This window comes from Bos taurus, chromosome 11, assembly GCF_002263795.3.
Source record: "Bos taurus isolate L1 Dominette 01449 registration number 42190680 breed Hereford chromosome 11, ARS-UCD2.0, whole genome shotgun sequence".
In the NCBI taxonomy this organism is placed as follows: Eukaryota; Metazoa; Chordata; class Mammalia; order Artiodactyla; family Bovidae; genus Bos; species Bos taurus.
Window position 1 is genome coordinate 92,748,768 of NC_037338.1, and position 22,266 is coordinate 92,771,033.

At 47.4% G+C, this 22,266-nt stretch overlaps 1 protein-coding gene across 4 annotated transcripts in view; it reads right to left on the reverse strand.

The window, feature by feature from the left end:
• TTLL11 (tubulin tyrosine ligase like 11) overlaps positions 1 to 22,266 on the reverse strand; it is a 269,684-nt gene that overhangs the window by 33,393 nt on the left and 214,025 nt on the right. For 3 of the 4 annotated variants that reach the window (XM_059891842.1, XM_024999560.2, XM_059891844.1), the window contains 2 exons: positions 12,012 to 12,263; positions 4,794 to 4,900 (listed from right to left, as the gene is read on the reverse strand). In XM_059891842.1, the coding sequence (XP_059747825.1) occupies positions 4,794 to 4,900; positions 12,012 to 12,263 (359 nt within the window). The remainder of the gene's footprint in view (positions 1 to 4,793; positions 4,901 to 12,011; positions 12,264 to 22,266) is intronic. The other variant, XM_059891843.1, reaches the window with a different exon arrangement.

Sequence of the window (22,266 nt, forward strand, 5' to 3'; positions counted from 1 at the left end):
GCTCTTGGTTCAGATCCCAGGCTCCTCACTGTAAGATTTGACATGCTGGCTTAAATTCACCCCTCTGAGCCTCAGATTTCTCGTCCATCAAATGGGAATAACCACCCTTATCTCACAGGGCTGTGTGAAAATTAAATGAAACGATTCACAACAGGCACTTTTGGTTCCTATCACATAGTAAATGTTCAGTACACAATCTCTATTGGTTTTTTTTCCCCTTGAGAATAGTGTCCATAAAATAATCTCTTTCTATTCCCGTAGGACGTGATATGTGGTAACATGTTCATTGCCTGCTTGTTGAATGAATGAATAAGTGCAGCCCTTTGGGACTGAGATCTCATGCTCTGTCTGTCTTCTGACTTCTTTCTTGCCAGCCCCTTTCTCACACAGCACTCACACCTCTGGCCAGGCCTGTTCTAGAACCCAGGGCCTGAGAATCCCTCGGCCCTGCACAATGGAGGGAAGGAAGGAAGGAGGCCTCCCTGGTGTCTCTGCTGACCTTTGCCAAGAGAAAAAAGCACCACTCAATCACAGTGGTCTTCTTTGGACATCCAGTAGCTTCCTGCATGGTTCTGAGAACGCGGCTGACTTCAGAAGCCCCTTCTCCTTGAGAAAAGGAGATGCTAGAGTGAGCTTCTTAGGGGGCACCTGGGCCCCAGCCTGCACCGGCTGAAACGGCAGTGGCCCTGAGTCCACGGGCACAGACCAGCTTCTCATCTCTGGCTTTACTGTCTAGCCCACTGCCTATATGCTCCCCCACACCCTGCCTCCAGACCCTGTTATTTCCTTTCAGGAGTGATGGAAACAGGAGTATAAGCTCTGAGGGTGAAGGAAGGGGAGACAAGTGCACGGACCTGGTACCACCTCCCACTCCAGTTCTGTCTTCCATGGGCTCCGTGAGTTGACCTTTCCCTTACTGCCTCACAGGCTCCACCTTCTCCCCTATCACTGCAATGAACAAGCACCATTCTGTGGGGCCCAAGGTTGGGGATCAGGAGGCAGAAGGCTTGAGTTCCAATCTGGCTTCTGCAACTCACTGTCTATGGCATTTCAGACAAGTCACCTTTGTTCTTGGAACCTCAAGACCCTCCTCTGTAAACTGAAAGTGAAGTCGCTCAGTCATGTCCGACTCTTTGTGACCCCAGGGACTGTGGCCTACCAGGTTCCTCCATCCATGGAATTTTCCTGGCAAGAGTACTGGAGTGGGTTGCCATTTCCTTCTCTAGGAGATCTTCCTGACCAAGAGATTGAACCCAGGTCTCCTGCATTGCAGGCAGATGCTTTACCTTCTGAGCCACCGGGGAAACCTGTAAACCACGATCTGATTACACATCTCGAAGGTGTGGTATGAGCATTAGTGCTGATGTTTGCACACCGGAGGTGATCTCAAAACTGCAGTTCCTACTAAGGATTGTTGTTCCACACATCTGGGGGCTGAGGCAGGGCGGAAGGACCTCGAAGGTCCCAGCCTCGGATTCGCGCATCAGTATGTTCTAAAAATAAGCATTTTTTTCCCACCTCCTCAGCACGGTCAGCAGACGGAGAGACCCAGCAGACCCCAGAAAAACCTCACCCGAGCCTGTTATTGTGGGCAGCCCCTGTGGATTCCGCTTACGGGGAACAATTTGAGAGGCAAACAAAACATGAAAAGCTACTCAGAATTAACAATGGGCCAGATGGTAATGCTAGTTTGAAGCAATAAAACATGATAAATAGCTTCCTGCTGCTACTCCTGATCAATTTCAATATTTAATAATTCCACTGCCACCCCACCCCCTCATCTGGCCCCCTCCACAGGCTGCTGTGATAACGACCCGCATTCAGCTCACAGAGCAAACACTCCTTCACTTTCTGAAGGTGTCAGCAGAAAGCTGGCGGCCCGACTGTCAGTCCGTCCTCGAGATAATTCAACTGCCTGCTTCTAAGACACTCCATCTCCAGCCTCTCCTGGTTGCCGGGGAAGGCTGGGAGGGAACTCCGACGATGGAGATGCCATGGAAGCAGGCAGTGGGTGTTAGTGTTCCCTGAGTCTTGCTTTTGAATTTAAGAAAGGGAAGTGGTAGGGAGCTGGGTGGTCCTCTTACTCCAGGACCAATTAGCAGGAGGAGGAGGCAACCAGAAGGGGATGACGGCAGCTTGGTCTTAAAGCCTTACCCACTGGCCATGCTTCTGAACCTCAATCTCCTTCTCTGTATGAAAGAGAGAATCACATCTACTCACAGGAGGAGTCCAGCCTGTGCTGCATGCGTCAAGTGCTGGGCAGCATGCTCTGAATGTGGGAAATGACTTGCAGCAGGAAGCATCATTATCAAACATGAAGCCAATTAGCAAATGATGCCCCAGCACCACTACCCATGGGAAGGGCTGCTGGTCGTTGTGGTCAGGGAGCTGTGGCCAGGGCAGACGTGGGGTGTGGGGCAGGAACTGGCAGGGAGCACCCAGGGTTCTCCCCAAGTGGAGCCTACAGGCCTTGAGACCCTCTGACACAGGGCATCCCAGAGAGCAGGTGATGCGGGAGCCGTTTACGGAGGAGGAAATGGACAGGACGAAGTGAAATGACTTCTCAAGCTTACATCATATGAAGTGGCATCATCAGTTTTAGTCTGGGTCTTCCAACCTGCCCCCCAAACCCCTCTGATTTCACATCCTCGCTGCCCCACTGCAGGAGAAAACTGCTCCCTGAGACCACCCCCACTGCATTTTGTCCCTTTTGCAAGGAGGCAGCCGTGGGCTTGCCATCACCTGAGCTGTAGGTTACTAGGCTGTGAAATGCAAGTGGTAATACATACTGCACTGGTTCACAGGGACGTTTAATGAGGGAATATGCATGAGAGCCTGCTGTAATTTTGTGATGAGCTGTACAAATGTCAGGTATGGTTATTACGACTTTTTAGGAAAAAATCCTCTGGGAGGAAAAAAATCAGAAATTCATCCACCAAAGGGTGGATTCTTCTTACCGAATCCTTCACTGGTCCCACATCCTCTAGGGCAGTGGTCCCCAATGTTTTTGGTACCTGCGACTGATTTCGTGGAAGACAACTTTTCCATGGATGAAGTGGGGGGTGGTTTCGGGATGATTCAAGGACATAATATTTATGGTGCACTTTATTTCTGTTATTATTACATCAGCTCCACCTCAGATCATCAGGCAGTAGGTCCCGGAGGCTGGGGACCCCTGCTCCTAGGGCATTAAGATCAAGCTCTTTGGTGTGACCTTCAAGGCCTCGACAGTGCCTGCAACCCCATCTCTGCCCCTTCTCCCTTCCCTCCTTGTGGCAGACCCTCCAGGCTACTTGGGGTGACCTGAGCCTTTTACCTGTGTCTCTGCCTAGGCCGGGCAACACCCCCGCAGGAGGGGACTGTCCCACTCTGTCCCTCAGCTGATCCCACTCCTCCTTCTACAAGAAGTCTTCCTTGGGTCCCCCCCTTGCTAAGAAGCTCTTCTGCTGGGCTTCCTGATAGCCTCTCTGTGCTTGCCTCCCTCCTAGCATGCAGCACCCTACCTACTGCTGCATTCTCATCTGCCTCCCAGCTCTACAGCCCCTCCCTTCTGGGTCAGAACCAAGTGCTGTTCACTCCAGTCTATCAGCAGCCTGGCCCAGCTTATGTCCAAGAACTGTGCACCGAGGAACCAACCAACGAGTAAGTAACCGTTCCCAATATTAATGGAATCAAAGCTTTAGCCAAAGGATTCCAGTGGTGGAATTAAGAATTTGGGCGGGCACAGCCTTGCTAAAGTTACAATACTTTGACCACCTGATGTGAAGAGCCAACTCATTAGGAAAGACTCTGAGGCTGGGAAAGATTGAAGGCAGGAGGAGAAGGGGTTGACTGAGGATGAGATGGTTGGATAGCATCAATGACTCTGAGGACATGAGTTTGAGCAAACTCTAGGAGATGGTGAAGGGCAGGGAAGCCTGGTGTGCTGCAGTCCATGGGGTCGCAAAGAGTCGGATATGACTGAGCGACTGAACAACAACGGCCTTGGTAGCAGAAGTCAGAACCGTACTTCTGAATTCAGACTCAGTCCAATCCCCTTAGTCATGTCTAGAGCGGGCGGCGTAACCAAGACTTCCCAGGACAGGCCCCCACCCCACCCTATATCCTCTGTCTGCTTTTTGTTTGTAGAAAAACTTTAGTTGCCTAGGTCTTCCCCTAAGTTCCAAAGAGTAATTTTAATCAGAGAAGTGAGAAAATGCAGAAACAAAGGAAAACAGTCAAGCACGACAAACTAATAATCGTGAAGCCATTAAACAAAGTCAAGGACCTTTAGTTCCTCCTCAGAAGGGCTATAGGTAATATTCTGAGCCATATCCATTGAGCTGTTTTACTGAAACCCCCACCAGGTGAAAAAGTTAACTGCATGCCACCCACAAGCACAGAGACCCCAGACAGGTTGGAACCTGAAGGTTGATGATGTGGACTCCTGATTAGGTCACAGCCAACCAATCAGAAGAATGTCCACGAGCTGATCATGGATGGACCCTGCCACTCTCTCCCTCACCCTGCCTTTAAAAACCTTTCCCTGAAAACCAGTGGGGAGTTCAAGCCTTTTGAGCTGCTTGGACCCCTCACTTGGCCTACAGTGAACACCGCACTTTCCTTTACCACCACCCTGAGTCAGTAGATTTGGCTTGACTGTGCATGGCCAAACACACCCAAGTCTGGTTTGGTAGCAATAAGATGATCATCCTCCTCCCCCAGCCTGACCCTTAAGAAGAAGGAAGAGAAAAGGTACTGCCCATCCCTGTCTGTCCTCCCGCAGGACATGAGGGAGGCTGGTGATGAGGTACCTGAATCCCGCTGGTCCATGGTCATGGAGTTCCACCTCCTCGTGATGTCGATGTAGAGGATGTCCACCGCGGCCATGGACAGGCTGCTGCTGCTGAGCTTGCAGCTCCTGCCCAAGATGGGAGAGGACACGTCACTGCCAGACCCGAGCTGACCTGTCCTGCCTGGCCTCCGTGCCTTTGCTTGGGCTTTGTTCCCCTCCTGGATGCTGCCCCACCCCCACCCCCGCAGCAGGAACTAGCAAAGGGTGACTGGCAGCAAACCATTCACTGCCCTTACAGGTTCCTGTAATGTGTTCATAAGGGCTCTAAAGGGCTGGGAAGAGGAGGGACTTTAGGATGGCAAGTCTTGAGTTGAATCTGGCTCTGCCACTTAGGAGCAAATGGCCCTGATTAAACTAGTTCCCCTTCTTAAGCCTCAGCCTCCTGACCTGTTAACCAGGCAGTCTTTATTACAGTCACTGTGGGCAGGCACGCTGCAAAGAGCATGATTTGGGCATCAGACAGACCAGAGTTAAAATCCTGGCCCTGTGGCTTCTTCTAGCTGTGTGACTGTGGACCATTGCTTTGGTGCCTATATTGGCTGGTCTCTTAAATGAAGAGGATAACACCCGCTCACACGGCCGCTGTGAAGACGACATGAGGTTGTGCATCCTGGGGCCTGGCACCTGGTTGGGGCCATGACAACTGCTGATTTCCTTCCTCATCCCTCTCTAGTTTCCCTCTTTCTCTGCCAAAGCTAGAACCATCTCAGCCCTGTCGGAGGCTACCTGAGGCTGACCTTTCAGTGAGGGGCCCTGTCCACTCTGGAGAAACGGGGCTCACCAGTCAGAGCATCTGGGTATGAGGACGAGGGGTCTGTTAGAATGGAGGCAGAACTCAGCTGGTGCAGAGGCACCACCCTTTTGAAGCGGGTCGTGCTGGGAGGGGAATCCCCACCCAAGCTGGATTTGCCCTGGGAATCCTGAAAGCTACACCCTGGAGCCAGCTATCTGTTGGGCTGAACCATATTCCACGTTGCTATCAACCTTCCAAACGTGTCCACGTCCGTCGCCCCAGCTAATGATAAAGTGGTTCTTTGGTTTCCCATTTGTCATCATCTCTTGGGTGAATAGCTCCCTTAGGAACCTGAGAGGCTAGGGGTTGATTGGCAAGCAGGACTTGGGCATTCCAGGGGACCCTCTCCAAATCCATGCACACCCCTGGCTTGACTGGGTGGGTGCCCAGCATGGTGCCCAGATGAGGCTGGTGCTCCTTAAATGCCAGGAACCTCCTGGCCTCTTGCCTTCCCTCCCTCTTTCCATCCCTCTGGCCCGTCTCTCCTTTCTTCCCCGCCTGTATTCCTCAGGCCATCAATTCACATCCTGCTTCCTCCTGAGCTCCGCTCTGTATTTCCATCACAAGTCACCGTGGCAGACTTCAAAGCACATCAGCGCAGTTATTGAGCCCCAGTAACAACATGTCAGTGGATGCAGAGCTTTTCACGTCACCTGTCACCGAGATGGCTATCTCTATTGGGTCCTGCCAGGGACCCGCTCCAGTCCCTCCCAAGGTATTCTGAAAACCCGCGCTGTTCATTTCCCAAGCTTAATTAGAAGCAGCTATGGGTTTTCTCTAATTATCATGTCTGTATTCTCTGGACTACCTGTTCCCCACAGGACAGGCACTCTGCCTGACTTACCCTGTGGGTTAATAGAGTATAAAAAGGGAAACAAGACTGACCACTGGTATACAGTTATTTTTTTCCTGACAAGCAGAAAATAGAAGTGTCAAATCTTGAGTAGGAGCTGTAATTTACCAAAGATGATTCTCCATCTATCCCCTTTCCAAGGTAACTTGTTCTCCCTAGTGATACCTGGAAATACAGTTGATCATAACATCTGCACTGGGGCAGGAAAGGGAGGGATCCATGCTGGCTGCAGTTGACATGAAATGTTTGTGAGAGTTCTGATTCTGTAGGCACTTTCTTGGGCACCATCTGTGTGCCAGGCTCTTTCCTGCTCATTAGCTCTCTGGAGCTTTATAACGTTTTATGAGGGAGGTGTTCTTAGACCCATTTCAATGCTGGGTAAACTGAGACTCAAGAGAAGGGACATGACTTGCCCAAGACCACACAGCTGGGATTCACATCTAGGGCTCCCCTGGAGGATAGAGCTGTGGACTTGGGAACTTTGGGAAGAAGTGGCGAAGTGGCCCAGCCCAGAGCTGCAGGAAGAACCAAGATTCCAGAGAAAGAGTCTCAAGAAGCCCAGAAAGGCTGGAGCCTCTAGAGAGGCCCTGTTGGGACACTTTGGGATATAAGGCTGGGGGATGGGGTAAGACAACCAGGATCACTAAGTTTTCCTAGGTTTGTCCCCGCGGTCACAAATGGACTCAAGCAGGGAATGTCTTCAAGGGATAAGACTTTGGAGTGAACTTTTCATCCATCCATTCTCAATACAGAATTTATTTTGCGTCTACTATGTGTTAAGTGGTATTCTGGGTCCAGTAAGTGACACAAAGCTTGGATCCAGATGAGTCTTGGATAAGCTCTTGGACGGTAGACGTCATCTCACAGTCTGGGATAAAAACCTGAGGCCTTGGTAGCTCTTGATCATTTGAACCATTTCCCCTTAGGCCCTGGGAGGCAGTTCCTCAAATTACTAATGAGGGGTGGGATGAATTCTTCAGTGGAGGAGAAGTCCAGGAAATACAGTAACATGAGGAGCCAGAAAGATTCCTAAGAAAGGATGGGCTAGAAATGTACATGGTAAAAATGAGCTTTGGAATCAAATGCACATGAGTTTGAATCTTGACTTTGCTATGTGACCTTGAGCAGGTCATTGATACCCTGCATCTGAATTTCCTTATTTGTATGACGATGTTGTGACTCACTATACAAAGTTATTTTAAGGACTAGCTCAGTGCCTGGCACACATGACGGCTTTCAGCCTTCCTTCATGATGCAGAGCCAGTTTCCAGAAAGGATTTCGGGGTTTTTTTGTTTCTTCGTTTCTTTCCAGAATCAGGAGAACACGGGTGCACAGGATGAGAATCACCAATCGTTCGAGTTCATTAGGAGTCTAAGATTAGAAAGATTTGAAATTATCATCCCCATTTCCTCTCAACAACTACTGACATCTCATGGGAAATTTAGAAACCAACTTTTTCCACTCCGTAAAATCCTATTTATAGAATTTCTTTTGTGTTCATCCTTCTCTGTGAAAGAAAAGATGCTTATTTTTTTTCCTGGAGAGCTTTCTGTAAGGTGAAAGTTAACAAATAATCAGTATTTGTTTAAAAAAGAAAAAAATAAACACTGTCTAAACACCTTGGCTGGTGGGGATTGGGAAAGGCCACTTTGGTTTATAACTTATCTATTTTTAAGGGCTATTGATATCCCAAGCATAACGTCTCATGATATTACTGGAAAGAGATCATCACGGGAACAGAGGAAATTTTCAAAGTCACTGAGGAGTTAATGACAGAGGGGGAGGCAGGGCCCCCTGACACTTCTGTTCCAGAACATTCTCACACACCCTCCTGCCTCTCAGAGAAGGAACCTCCCCCCCCTCCCCCTCCACAGCTACACATTAGGAAGCATATTAATATCTCCTTACGAGAAAAGGCAGCGGAAGGAGGGGAAAAAAAAGGCAAAAGAGAAAGCAGTTTTCTAATTTAGAAGGTGCCTGGGATTAGAAACCACAGAGAGGGGTGGGGGGTCTCCAGGCAGAGCGGCCGGGAGCGAGGCGAACGCTCGAGGTATGGAGAAGCTGCCTCCATTTTCCAGAAATAAACTCCGGTTTTGGCGAACCATTTCATCTTCGGGCTGCGGAAATGGAAACCGCAGCCTGTGCCAACTGATGTCAGATTCCGATGGAGGATACGTCTGGGAAACGTGTTCTTAGTGAATTACACAGAAAGCTCCGCAAATGAGGAACCCGATGGGAGGAAAATAACAAAAATGCATTTCCCTCAGAGAAAGCTGTCAAACTGAAGGAGCAGATCATTTCCATTTCTCAGAAAAAGAGACGTCTCCACACCTCAGCAATTATCATGAAGTTAAAAAAAATAAAAGGTGCTTAATTCACGGTGATACTTGCTACTGTTATGTGCCTCCTGAGGAAATGACACGACAAGCTGGTTAGATAGAGTTAACTCTAGACAAGAGGACGACAGTTCATTATTTCTCATTTCTTGGCGGAAAAGAAAAACAGAATACGGCCAGACTTGCATTAGCATAATTCACTCCTAAAACTGCTGATCTATGCAATACATTATGAGAGATGGTCACTGGAAATAAATTCAATCGGAATGTTTATTAGTTCGTTCCCTCCAGTTCTCTTCCAGGAACTTGGAGAGGAAGAGTGGGTAGGACAGATGAAAGCCAAGTTCAACTTCTGCCATTTGTGTGGTCTCTAGCCAGCAAATATGTCTCTAGCATGGTGCTCCAGAGAAGGGCACTTGGTTTGATTTAACATATGGCACAAATATTATCAATTCATAATGAAGCGAAATTTAAATCCAAGTGGAAAAGACAGAATAGTTGTTAGCAAGAGAAAACGCTCGCTGTCAAATTTAGCTGGCAAGACGGAATATATTCAGATACAAATCTGAAAACAGAGAAGATCACCTTTTACGACAAAGTTGCTGTGGGATGTCTTAGTACATTTTTAAAGGAGAAATGTATTGACTGTGGTGAGATGTGTTCTTCGTGTCTTCCTTCATCCTTAATTACCCGGGACGTGTGCCGGGGGAAGTGCTGAGGGAGGGGAGAGGGGCTCACTGTCTGGGTCCCTCTGCTCCAGCTGCCTCTTCTCCCCCTGGAAACATCGTCACCTGTCACAGTCACCACTGCTCCCACTAATGGCACTCGGCCACAGACTGGGAAAGATGGCCCCAGGACCTGCTGGTTGCTAACATCACGTATTCGAGTTTTTTGTGCAAACACTCTTAATTAGAGAGAACAAAGGGATGGAAGAATCATAAAGCCTCTCACACAGAGACCCAAGTTCTAGCAATATCCCTGATATCATCCAGTTCCCGTCTGACTGCCTTTTAAGAACCTTCTTTGCTAGAATGGTTCTCAAATCTTTGCAAGAATCTCCTTTTCCAGATTGTGTATGAGCATAGCAGCCCTCTTAATATATACCTCGGCCTCTCACAGGTCACATACCGGTGCACCTGATGGGCAGTCACGCTTTGGTTGAACCCCAAATAATTTTCTGAATCACCGACATTCTGTATATATATGAACTGAGATTTCACATAAAAATCGGTATTTCTAGCTTCTCTAGAAAAACCAAAATCTCTAGTGATACTGTTCCCCAACAACCTTTCTTTGTGTCGCAGTTCTGCCCTCCTCATCCTTGTAAATCCCACCCGCTGGTTTGTTTATCCTTCCTGCCTGCACTCTCCCCCCACCCATCCCCCCAGGCAACTGAGATGTGATTCCTGTAGTCTGTCATCTTTTCAAATCTCCCCTGCTCTCTCACAGCTTCATAGCACTGTATTGACACCAGGAAATAAAAGGAAGCATCTGACTGATGTCTTTCGCTCTTCCTTCCTTCTTCCTTTTTCCTGCCTGGAATGTGACCACAGTGGCTGGATTTTGAGCAGCCATCTTGTAACCATAAGGCAACTTGGAAGCTTGAAGCACATGCTCAGGATGGGCAAGCAGAAAGACAGAAATTGGGGAGTTGATCACATTTCAGAGTCATTAACCAGCCCTAGAAGCCCCACTGCCAAGCTGCCTGTTACATGAGAGAAAATTAGACTCACTATTTAAACCACCTGTAGATGGGTATCCATTCCTACAAGTCAAATGTAGTTCCCAAATGAGTCAGAGAGTATCACGTCAGGTAGTTTTCTCAGGGAAATAACAGTACAGGCCTGTTGACTTTCTTGAAAATTCCCTCTGCCTCTTGGAAATAATAACCACAAGACTCCCATTTCACAAACAGCTCCTGTAAACCAGGCAGTGGGCCAGATCCTTTATGATCTAATACATCCATCCCAACCTCATCACAACCCTGCGAGGCAGGAGAGATGATTACCATTTTACAGATGAGGGAACGGAGACTCAGAGAAGACAAGGGATTTGCTCAAAGCCGCACAGCTATTAAGTAATGTGCTTGGCTCTGAAGCCAACCCCCCAAGCCTGTGTTCTTTCCACTGGGCTTTCTTCCCACCTGAAACTAACACAAAGCCCTTCTCAGAATCACTGTGTGAGGATGACTTCAGGTTTATTGAGACGGCAAAAATTCCTGCTGATGCTTCTGCATGCTATCCTATCAGGAGTATCAGGGGGCTAGAGTTAGAATTTATAAAATTCGTTTGGAGTAAAGCACACGGCAAAGCGGTCTAATTATTTGCCTTCATGAATAAAACTATGAAGAGGGTGACTTTGAGTTACTAGATAGAAATATTAAAACCAATGATGAGGTAAACAACAGCAACATTGAGCTCTAGCAGACAGTTTCTCTGAGTTGTATAACATACAATCCTAGGGCACTGGTAGTTTCATCCCCATTTTCTAGGACCATCGAGGTTCAGAGACCGTCATTAACTTACCCAAAGTCATACAGCTAATAAGTGCTCCTGTACTGCCCTCAAAGTGCCCTAGGGGGTACAGGCAAGTTAATGAATAATCTGAGGAGGTTAGGCCTGTTTTGTAGGATGTGGCAAAAGCACAGTTTCTTTGTCTTGTGCTTCATGCAAATTTTGTATTATACTTCATAATATAACCACATTATTTTTATGCTAGAACAAATGTATTAAATTATTTATCAACTGAATTATTTAACTTTTCTCTCCTGAAAATGACACTTTGGAAAGATAGGCCTTGCTTCTCTGCTGTGGCTTCATAAACGCTCAGCACTCAGCCATGCACCCCTGGGAGAACTTCACCCAGTTTAGGAAGCGCGAGATCTGTCTGAGTCCAAGGGGCGATTATTCATCTCTGGTCTCAGGGTCCTGCTCAAGGTAGCCTGGAATTGTTTTTAACCACAAGCACAAGGTTGTGAATGCTCTCACATCTGTAGCATTCATTAATTCGTTCAACGAACAAGAGTGTACTATATGCCAGGCCCAGTGCCAGCTGCTGGGCCAATCCCAACCCAGTGGGGCCCAATCTGGCATCACAGATTCTCCCAGGGGCAGTCTGGGAGAAGGGGCCAGCCAGATGTCAGGCTGGTCTCCAGGCTGCCTGAACCCCAGCCAGAGGGGGCTGGTCTCACTGACCTGATGAAGGTACGGAAGCCTGTTGGTCCCAACTTCATCGTCCCCTTGATTCCCAGGAAGCGGATAAACAGGTTTGCCATCCTGTCCACCAGGCGCAGGTAGTTGAACTGCTTTGCATACTTGGGGAACACCTGCTTGAGGCAGATGGAGGGCAGGTGGGCGTCGGGGTTGGCGTTGCCCTGTGAGGCGCTGGCCAGATCGCTGTGAGGAGGATTTTCTTTTGAGGCTAACGACTTCCCCAGCAGCTGAGACCTGTAACACACAAGGAGTTAATAATAGAACCAACATTTAGAGTGGGTTTGCACACAGAACACTTTCTCTTGCAAATTCTCCTTTCCTTTAGATTTATAGCAATGGCAGGCGGTGGCGGGGAGTATTATTACTATTCTTTTAATTAATTAGGCTGTGCTGGGTCTTAGTTGCAGACCAGAGATCGAACCTGGGCCCCCTGCACTGGGAGCCCAAAGTCTTAGCCAATGGACCACCAGGGAAGTCCCTATTATTACTATTCTTAATGTACAAACCAGAGAATTGACCTCAAAGAAGCGACCTGCCCAAAGAGTCATACCTGTATATACCTATGGTATATATATGATACCTAATTCATGTTGATGTATGGCAGAAACCAACCCAATATGTAATTATCCTTCAATTAAAAAAAATAAAATTTTTTAAAAAGTTAAAAAATAAAAGTGACCTGCCCAAGCTCACATGGCGAGAAGTTGGGCCCAAGACAGAGTCACGGGACAAGAGATGTACACTTCCCCTGTTTTACCATCTTAGTTTCCCAATATGGACAACTTCCTTTCCTGTACTCATGATTCAAGAGAATACTCAATTATGAAGGAGTCTGGGTATGGTTTCAAATTCCTACTTATGGGTAGTAATTGAATAATTAGGAAATATAAAAATCTCATTGAGGGCTGGCAGGAAGCCATAGGCACAGTTCAATGAACAATTTGCAAAGATACATCAGTTACCCAGTTCTAGGAATAGGCACAATTACGTTTTCTGGCTTAACTATTTTCTTATTTGGAACTAGTACAAAAAAAAAAAGAAAGAAATGATTAGAGTGTTGTGATTCCTGTCTGGATATTTTATCCTGAAATTTTCCTGAGAGTCAAGAAAGTTCACAGCCACTCACACTCAGATATGCTCCTCCAGCTGGAATGTTCTCACCTGTAGACCCAATGATCACCTGTTTACCTTCCAGGATGGCCCGCAGGTACCTCCCACTGACACGGCTATTTCCCCTCCTCCCCAAACCTGCATTCCCCGTCTCCTGGAAGGTCACCACCATCTGTCAGTGACTCAAGCGGGAAACATCAGAACAAACATCAACCCCTCCTTCTCGCTCTGCCTTCGCAGCCTCCCTAGTGTTTCCTGGAACCCGGCTCACTGTTCCCACTCCCCAGGCCTTGTCTGTCCTCTCCTGGACTCTGGCAATAGGGCCTCCAGCCTCCATCCTCCACAAGGTATCCGAGGCCACCTTCTAAAACAGACCTGGCCGGGATGCCCACTTCTAACACTGGTCATCTTTGAGGTTCCTGAGCGCCCATGTGATCAAGTCCATAGCCTCCCTCTGGCATGCAAGCCGCTTCTTGGTTTCCTCTCTGCCCTCCTCATTTCTTGTTACTGCCCTGGACATGCTGTACCTTTCAAGGCCTTGACAGCTGCCACCGCCCCAGCCTGCTGCCCTCTGGCCTGGCCTGGAGGCAAAGACTCGCGCTTGCTGGACACCCAGTTCCCTTCCACAGGCAGTGCCCAATCTGCACCTGCAGCTCCGCTTCTTTCCTTGTCTCCTGTCCTGCCCATAGCTGATGGGGTGAGGGTGGGGGAGGCATAACCCTTTCCACCTGTGTGTCCATTCCAGAGACAGAACCCTTGTAATGGGGAAGAACAAATCTGACTCCATATTGCATCTGTTACTTTTAATTTAGCCTTTGTGTTCTATTGTTTTTGCTGCGAGACCATCACTAAAGGGATGTTGCCGATAAGCTTAAATGACACATAACCGTCCGTCTCTGGGAAGGCTGTCTCCCATGGAATGAGTGTCAAGCTAAAATACCTTTATTTAGTTCACAGGAAACCTTCTGACTAGGCCCACCTCTGAATGGCTGCAGGAAGGAAGAAGTTAACACACCCCCTCTGGGGTCTGACTGGAACCAGGACTTTAGCCATTCCCCTTTTAGTATTAAAGGAAGCCTGAATTCTAACTCAGGGAAGATGGCTCTTTGTGATGCCGGTCCACCATCTTCTCGGTCTGCTGATCTTTTGAATAAAGTCACTATTCCTTGCCCCAACAACCTGTCTCTCTATTTATTGGCCTGTCGTGTGGTGAGCAGTATGAGCTTGGACTCAGTAACACCCTGAGCATGGTGTACACAGCCAATAAATACTGTCCAACTGGCTAAGAGATCCAGGAAAAAAAGAGCCGCATCCCACGGCACTGAGATCAATACCAAGGCCATTTTCTACTCTTCTTTATTAAATGGCCTCGTTCTCAGAGCTCCCACTTCCAAGCATGCCATCAGTCACCAAGTCAGGCTATCTTAGTATCTTCGTACCTGCTTTCTGACTCAGCCTTTGAAGTCTTCCTCGGCCCTGGCTGCCTGGCACATTTCTGCTGCACTTTCGGAACCAGCTCGTCTGTTCCCTTGACCACACTGAAGATCGTCTTTCAGGTCCACTCCGGGTCCCTTGGACGTCTGCATTTCTCGAGTCACATGCACTGTATTTGCTTACGTGCCAATCCCTCTTGCTATTTTGTGAGCTCATTGAAGGCAAAGGACCACATCTTATTCAACCCTATTTCTATAGGACTTGATACGTATTAGGTGCTTGGGAAATGTTTCACTGAATTCATTGCATTGGGAAAGTGTGCTTTCAATAGCAAGTGAAAGTGTTAGTCACTCAGTCGTGTCCGACCCTTTGCGATTCCATGGACTCTAGCCCGCCAGGCTCTTCTGTCCATGGAATTCTCCAGGCAAGAATACTGGAGTGGGTTGCCATTCCATTGTCCAGGGGATCTTCCTGACCCAGGGATTGAACCCGGATCTCCTGCACTGGAGGCAGATTCTTTACCATCTGAGCCACCTTTAATAGCAAGGTAAGCGTCAAATAAAATATCAAGCTCATGATGCTTTGTATCTACCCCATAGGCTCATTTAAATAGGAAAGCAGTTCGATAGAGAAACAGTGTACTTGACTACTCTGCCAAAATGGACTTTTGTTCATGCTGGTTCAAGGAGCCCAAGTCTGAAAGAGAACCCCCTGGTGTGAATAAAGGGTCTGTAAGCTATGGTTCCTTCAAAGTGGGTCTCAAAGCCAGGACAGGCAGAACCAGAGCAGCTCAAAACCCCTTCTAAAGTTCAACGGTGTGGATGGTTCAAGGAAACAAACGCACCCTCCTACAAAGGGGAGGGACCTGACTCCTCCAGAGAGCACTCGCTCCCAGGGGGTGGGGTGGGGTGGGGGGAGTGGGATGGGATGGGGGTGGGGGGTGCAATTTCCCTTCAGCTAAACTGGTTTTTATCATCACCTCCTTGAATTTAAGACTGTAAATAAAAGTCAGGTGGTTACTCTTCAGATGAAATAAAATGTTTTCACATTAAGGTTACAAGAAGAAAGATATGAACAAAAAGCAGCCGCGTTACCGGAAATGAGCTCTTAAATTCCTGGATAAGTGGCAATCACTGACTTTATAAGCACTCATTAAGTTTTTGTTAAAGGAGATTTTGTTGAAGGAAATGTACGGTTTGAATGCACTCCATGACAAAGAAAACGGGCTGAGAACTCTTCAATCAACAGAACTGTCCCACTTGGGCGATCTCATTTGCTCTTCTCGAAACATGTGCAGTCCGAAGTGGTTTCTATACCCCTGTTCCAGATGGAGAAACTGAGGCCCGGTAGGGTGAAGGGGCTCTTTGTCCTGGCTGAACTGGAATTACATTTCAGTTCTCCTGACCAGGCACTTCCCACTTTGCTGCCCTGTTTTTCCAAAGCACATCCTGGTTCACACTGAGGGTTACAAAAACCCAGAGGACTGTTATTTATTTTTTTGTTTTTAAGTAGTTTTTTTTTAAATTATAATAATCATTATGCTCTTTGTAGCCATGTTGAAAACTGTATAAAGGGATAAAAGGAATCAGAATCATTTGCAATCCCACAGTTCAGGGATAAACACTAATGTTTTAATTTTTTAATCTGTATTTATAAGTTAGGATCACACCATGGGTAGTTTAAATCCTTTTTCTTACACTTTACCGTTATATCATGTTTTCCTGTGGCCTTAAGCGTGTTTTCATGAGCATAACCTCTTATGGACATAGGCATGTGCTAAGTTGCTTCAGTCATGTCTGACTCTGTGGGACCCCATGAACTATAGCCCACCAGGCTCCTCTGTCCACGGGGATTCTCCAGGCAAGAATACTGGAGTGGGTTGGCATGCCCTCCTCCAGGGGATCTTCCCAACTCAGGGATGGAACCTGAGTCTCTTATGTCTCTTGCATTGGCAGGCAGGTTCTTTACCACTAGCACCACCTGGGAAGCCCATGTAATATTCCATATTATGTCTGAACCAGAATTTAATCGGCCATTCCCCCCTCAGTCAGATATTATCTACATGGCTTGTCTTTGCTCAATAAGAGTCTGGTGACATACGTCCCCTAAGCCATGTGATCCCTCCCAGAAACATACATTATAGCTAGAAACAGCTTTGAGATCATTCTGTCCAATGATGTCATCTATTTTGTTGTGGTCTAACGCACATAACATAAAATTCACCATTTTATTTTTAAATTTTTCTTGCTCTATCTCAAGACATGCTAGCTCTTATTTCCCAACCCAGGAATCAAAACTGCGCCCCCATGCCTTGAAAGCATGGAATCTTAACCACTGGACTACCAGGGAAGTCCTCAGATTCACTATTCTAAAGCACACAAGGCACAATGTTATGCAAACCACCACCTCTATCTAGTTCCAGAGCGTTTTCACAACGACGTCATTTTAGAGGGAAAAAAAATGAGTCCCAGGTAGACAGGACAGTAGCACTGGTAGGTCATCTGACTGCCAGATCATTCATCTGGGGTGGTGGCCGGAGCTTGGGTTGCCTGCTGAGGGGGACCCCACCACCTCCAGGGCACCTCTCAGGCTGGGATGGTTTCCCGGACTGCATGTCAGAGGCTGTCTCCCTCCAGTGTCTGCAGCCTGCCTCCCATCCCACCTCCAGAGCTGCCCAGAAGGAGTCTGCTTTCTCCGTGACAGCCTCTCACATTTCCTTCAAGGGTTGTTGCACTTACTGGGTGATTACTATTGCCCTTCCTTCCTGAATTGCAATTAATAACCTCAAGATGAAAAGGGCCCTCAAAGCCACAGATATTTTCATGAACTTGAAACCACAAATTCAGGCGGAAAGGGTTTTACTCAACTGGAAGAAGGCAGTAAAGATACAACTGATACAGAAGAACTAAAACACAGAGAAATGGTATTTTGCTCCAGATAATTCCAATTATCACATGGAGATCCAAGGTATCACAAGTACTGTAAAATCCTGTTTTTAGTTAATAGCATTTTAATGGAAAAGTCAGACTTATGAAATAGAAGTGACTGGTAAAGAAAATATAAATCAAGCTTACTAGTCCTTTGGGGCATTTAAAAACAATTGAATTTGGTGTATCTTTGATTCACTAAAACAGGGGAAAGAATCCTGTAATGTTTTATCTATTATGGGTTTTCAAATAAAATGGAGTTTTGCTTTATTAAAACCCCTGTGAAAAACCCCCTACCACCATTCTGTCTGAAAAGAAAATCACTAGTATTTATCGGAGACCCACTCCTGGGGCTTCCCAGGTGGCGCTAGTGGTAAAGAATCTGCCTGCCAATGCAAGAGACGCGGGTTCAGTCCCTGGGTTGGGAAGATACCCTGGAGGAGGAAATGGCAACCCACTCCAGTATCTTCCCTAGGAAATTCCATGCACAGAGGAGCCTGGCGGGCTACAGTGCACAGGATTGCAAAGTTGGACATGATTGAGCGACTGAACACACTGTACACACTCGATGTCAAGCAGCTTACTTGATATATTGATTTCATTGGTTTCTCAAGACAATTCTGCAAGGTAGGTAGAAATTAGCCCCATTTTACAGATTAGGAACCTGAGGCCCAAAGAAACTCGATACTGCCCAGTCTTGCCCAATTCCATAAATCAATAGGGGAATCAGAATTTGTCCTCAAGGACTTCCCCCAAAATCCAGTGGATAAGACTCTGCCTTCCAATGCAGGGTGTGTTGGTTCAATCCCTGGTTGGGGAATTAAGATCTCACAGGCCGTGCAGTGTGGCCAAATACATAAACAGAACTCTTTGGAAAAAAAAAAAAGATTTTGTACTCAGGACCATCTCAGTACACACCTGAGGCTTTGCTCACTACACAACTCTTGTGATAATTTGATTTAAATCAAACTAAAGACTTCTTTGTTGGCAAAGTAACGTCTCTGCTTTTCAATATGCTATCTAGGTTGGTCATAACTTTTATTCCAAGGAGTAAGCGTCTTTTCATTTCATGGCTGCAATCACCATCTGCAATGATTTTGGAGCCCAAAAAAATAAACTCTGCCACTGTTTCCACTGTTTCCCCATCTATTTCCCATGAAGTGATGGGACCAGATGCCATGATCTTCGTTTTCTGAATGTTGAGTTTTAAGCCAACTTTTTCACTCTCCTCTTTCACCTTCATCAAGAGGCTTTTCAGCCCTGGGATTTCCTTGGAAGGAATGATGCTAAAGCTGAAACTCCAGTACTTTGGCCACCTCATTCAAAGAGTTGACTCATTGGAAAAGACTCTGATGCTGGGAGGGATTGGGGGCAGGAGGAGAAGGGGACGAAAGAGGATGAGATGGCCGGATGGCATCACTGACTGGATGGACGTGAGTCTGAGTGAACTCCGGGCGTTGGTGATGGACAGGTAGGCTTGGCGTGCTGCGATTCATGGGGTCGCAAAGAGTCGGACACGACTGAGGGACTGAACTGAACTGAACTGAAAGACTTTTCTTCTGATGTTTAAACAATATATATATATTTTTTTCTTGTAAATTAACAAAATAGGAAGGTAAATAATGAAAGAGCTAGTTTCACAGAAGATGCTTGAGTGCTCTCAGAGAAATAATTCCCTTTTTTTTTTTAGTGAAGCATCTCTTCAATCATTTATTCATTTATGAACCACTTCCCTAGCTCTTGTCTGTCCCATTGGCCTGGGTTACACAGGTAAGGTTGACACAGTCCACCTTGCTACCCAGAAGCATGTGACCCAGAGTGGGAAGACTAGACCCATCCACAAACAATGTCTGAGCCAGGTGAGAGTGGCTAGGTGAGCATCCAGAGATGGGACCCGGAACATATGGAAGGAGGTCAGTTTAGGGGTCTTAGTCATATACCTATTAAAAAGCAGAGATACTACTTTGCCAACAAAGGTCCATCTAGTCAAGGCTATGGTTTTTCCAGTGGTCATGTATGGATGTGAGAGTTGGACTGTGAAGAAAGCTGAGCACTGAAGAATTGATACTTTTGAACTGTGGTGTTGGAGAAGACTCTTGAGAGTCCCTTGGACTGCAAGGAGATCCAACCAGTCCATCCTAAAGGAAACCAGTCCTGGGTGTTTATGGGAAGGACTGATGCTGAAGCTGAAACTCCAATACTTTGGCCACCTGATGTGAAGAGTTGACTCATTGGAAAAGACCCTGATGCTCGGAGGGATTGGGGGCAGGAGGAGAAGGGGACGACAGAGGATGAGATGGTTGGATGGCATCACCGACTCGATGGACATGAATTTGGGTAAACGCCGGGAGTTGGTGATGGACAGGGAGGCCTGGAGTGCTGCGATTCATGGGGTTGCAAAGAATCAGACACAACTGAGTGACTGAACTGAACTGAACTGAGTCAGATACATGAAAGGAAGCAGGTCTTTATAGGATCTCGCATGTTAAGACTATCAAGCTTGGACTTGGCCATGTAGGAGATGACAAGGTTGTGGTGGATTTGGGGGAGAAGAGTGGCAAAATCAGAAGTTCAGAGAAGAGGAATGAGTCTGCCAGAGGTATGTATGCTGAATCGAGGGGGCAGGGGGTTGATGATGTAAGGAAGCCATCAGAACATTCAGGGTCAGTGATTCTGAAAGCATGGTCCCCAGACCAGCAGCACCGGCATCACCTAAGACCTTGTTAGAAATGCACATGCTTGCCCCCGCCCCAGACCTATGGCCTCAGAAACTGTCTCAGCAAACCCTGTGGGTGAGTGTAATGAGGAGTGAAGTCTAAGAATCACTGGTCTAGGTGCAAGAAGATGGATTTGGTGTTTGATCACAGGGGACAGAAAGGGAGGGAAGGCCCTGGATCATGTTCCCGGGCAATCCTGTGGCTTGGCAGGAGAACCTGGTGGGCAACGAGGCTGGGCTGGCAAAAGGAGGTCGGCAGGTTCCTTTCCCCACCGCTCGGCCAAGTTGTGTCCCCTCAGCCCTTTGGGGGTTTCAAACGCACATTGGCATTCCAGGAGAAACTGCCAACCATGCATCAGAGAAATCCCTTAAATTAGCCTGGCAGCTAATTTAAAGAGTTGGAGGCTGAAGTTACTAAAAATAAACATAACTACCATGCAGCCTGGCTCTGTCATTTGATAAATCTCTTCCATCACAGAGGCTCAATTTGCTTGATGGTGATGCTATCCTATTTGAAGAGAAGGCGATAGATGGGTGAGGCATGTGTTTCAGACTGATGAGGAGAGGGACTTAATGAGAGATCTGGCTGATGTTCCAGTCCCTGTAAGACCTAGATCCATGCTGGGTCTGTTCCCACTGGCTTCCCTTTATGCAACGTTCCTCAGAATGCTCATCTGGCCACTTTTGAACCCCCCAATCACTTTCCTCCATAGCACATTGTAACATCAACACCAAAACACAACAGTGATGATACCGGTTATGTGCCAGGGACTGCCATTCTAAATCATTTAATCTCGATAAAATCCTATGCAGAAGGTATTGTTATTCCCATTTTACAGATGCAGAAACCAAAGCACAAAGAGAGAAACTAATACGTTATAAACCCCAGATACAGACCCAGGCAGGCAGGTGCCAATGTCCTTGTTTCTAACTACTGCGCTATGCTGCTTCCATACACAGGGAGTTATCAGGCACTGAGTACCTGAGAGTCAGGTGGGTTATTTGTAACATCTCATTTGACCCTGGCAATCATCCTTATGAATTAGGTATAATAATAAGTGGCTCCATTTTGCTGTTGAGAAATGAGCTTCAGAGAGATTAGGCTACTTTTCAAAGGTCACTCAGCTGTTAAATGGCCGAGTGATATTTGAATAAGGATCTGCTTGAGTTCAAAGCCCAGGCCATTTCCACTCCATCATGTTACAACTCAGTGTACTGATGAAGTCTCATTTTCTCCTCCCTTACAATGGAGGTCACTTACTTACGAGGGAGAGTGACTGGGTGGGTGGCAGGGGGCACTTAGTCTAAGCCTAGTTCAAACTTGTTGCATTCTTTATAATCAAACGCACAGATGATTAGACCTCCAGATGATTCTGCTGCAGCGGAGTGGGTAGGTGGGTGGGTCTGTCTGCTTGTAACTGACCGCAGTATATGTGACAACCAGCGTCTATCAGAATGGGGCTGTTCTGACTGTCCAACAAATCAAGCCCTGTTTCACAGTCACAGGCCCACACAAGTCACTGATGCGCTGCTTCGTTGTGTGTGTGAATGAACAGAGGCCCCCAGCGGCAACAGCAGTGGACTAGGTCCTCTTCCCTGCTTGGGATGAATTCTCCGAGGCACCAGGCTGGGGTGCTGCAGGAGCATCCTCCTGTCGGGCCAGGCAATGAATTAACAAAAGAACAGACAAGTAGATTCAGTCTAATCCCCCCTTTCCCACAGACCCAGAACTTGGGCTGTTTCCAAGCTGGAAGTGCCTTTAGGGTCACCAGGCCCAGCCCCCTCATTTTGCAGATAGAGGAACTGACAGCTCATTTTGCAGGGACCAACCCGCCCCCAATCCGATTCTTTTCCAACAGGGCTCTCTCTGCTCTGCCCCTCTGCCCAGAGCAGGTGTCTTCGCCCCGGTTCCTCTGGCTTTCTTTGTCTTGGGCATGGGCAGTGAGAGTCAGTGAAATGCACAGTCACTCAGGCCAAGGAGTGGGGGAGATGCTGCCAGGCAGCTCTGTCCCATGGGCACGGGTCTGGGGAATCAGGGTGTGGGCTCTGG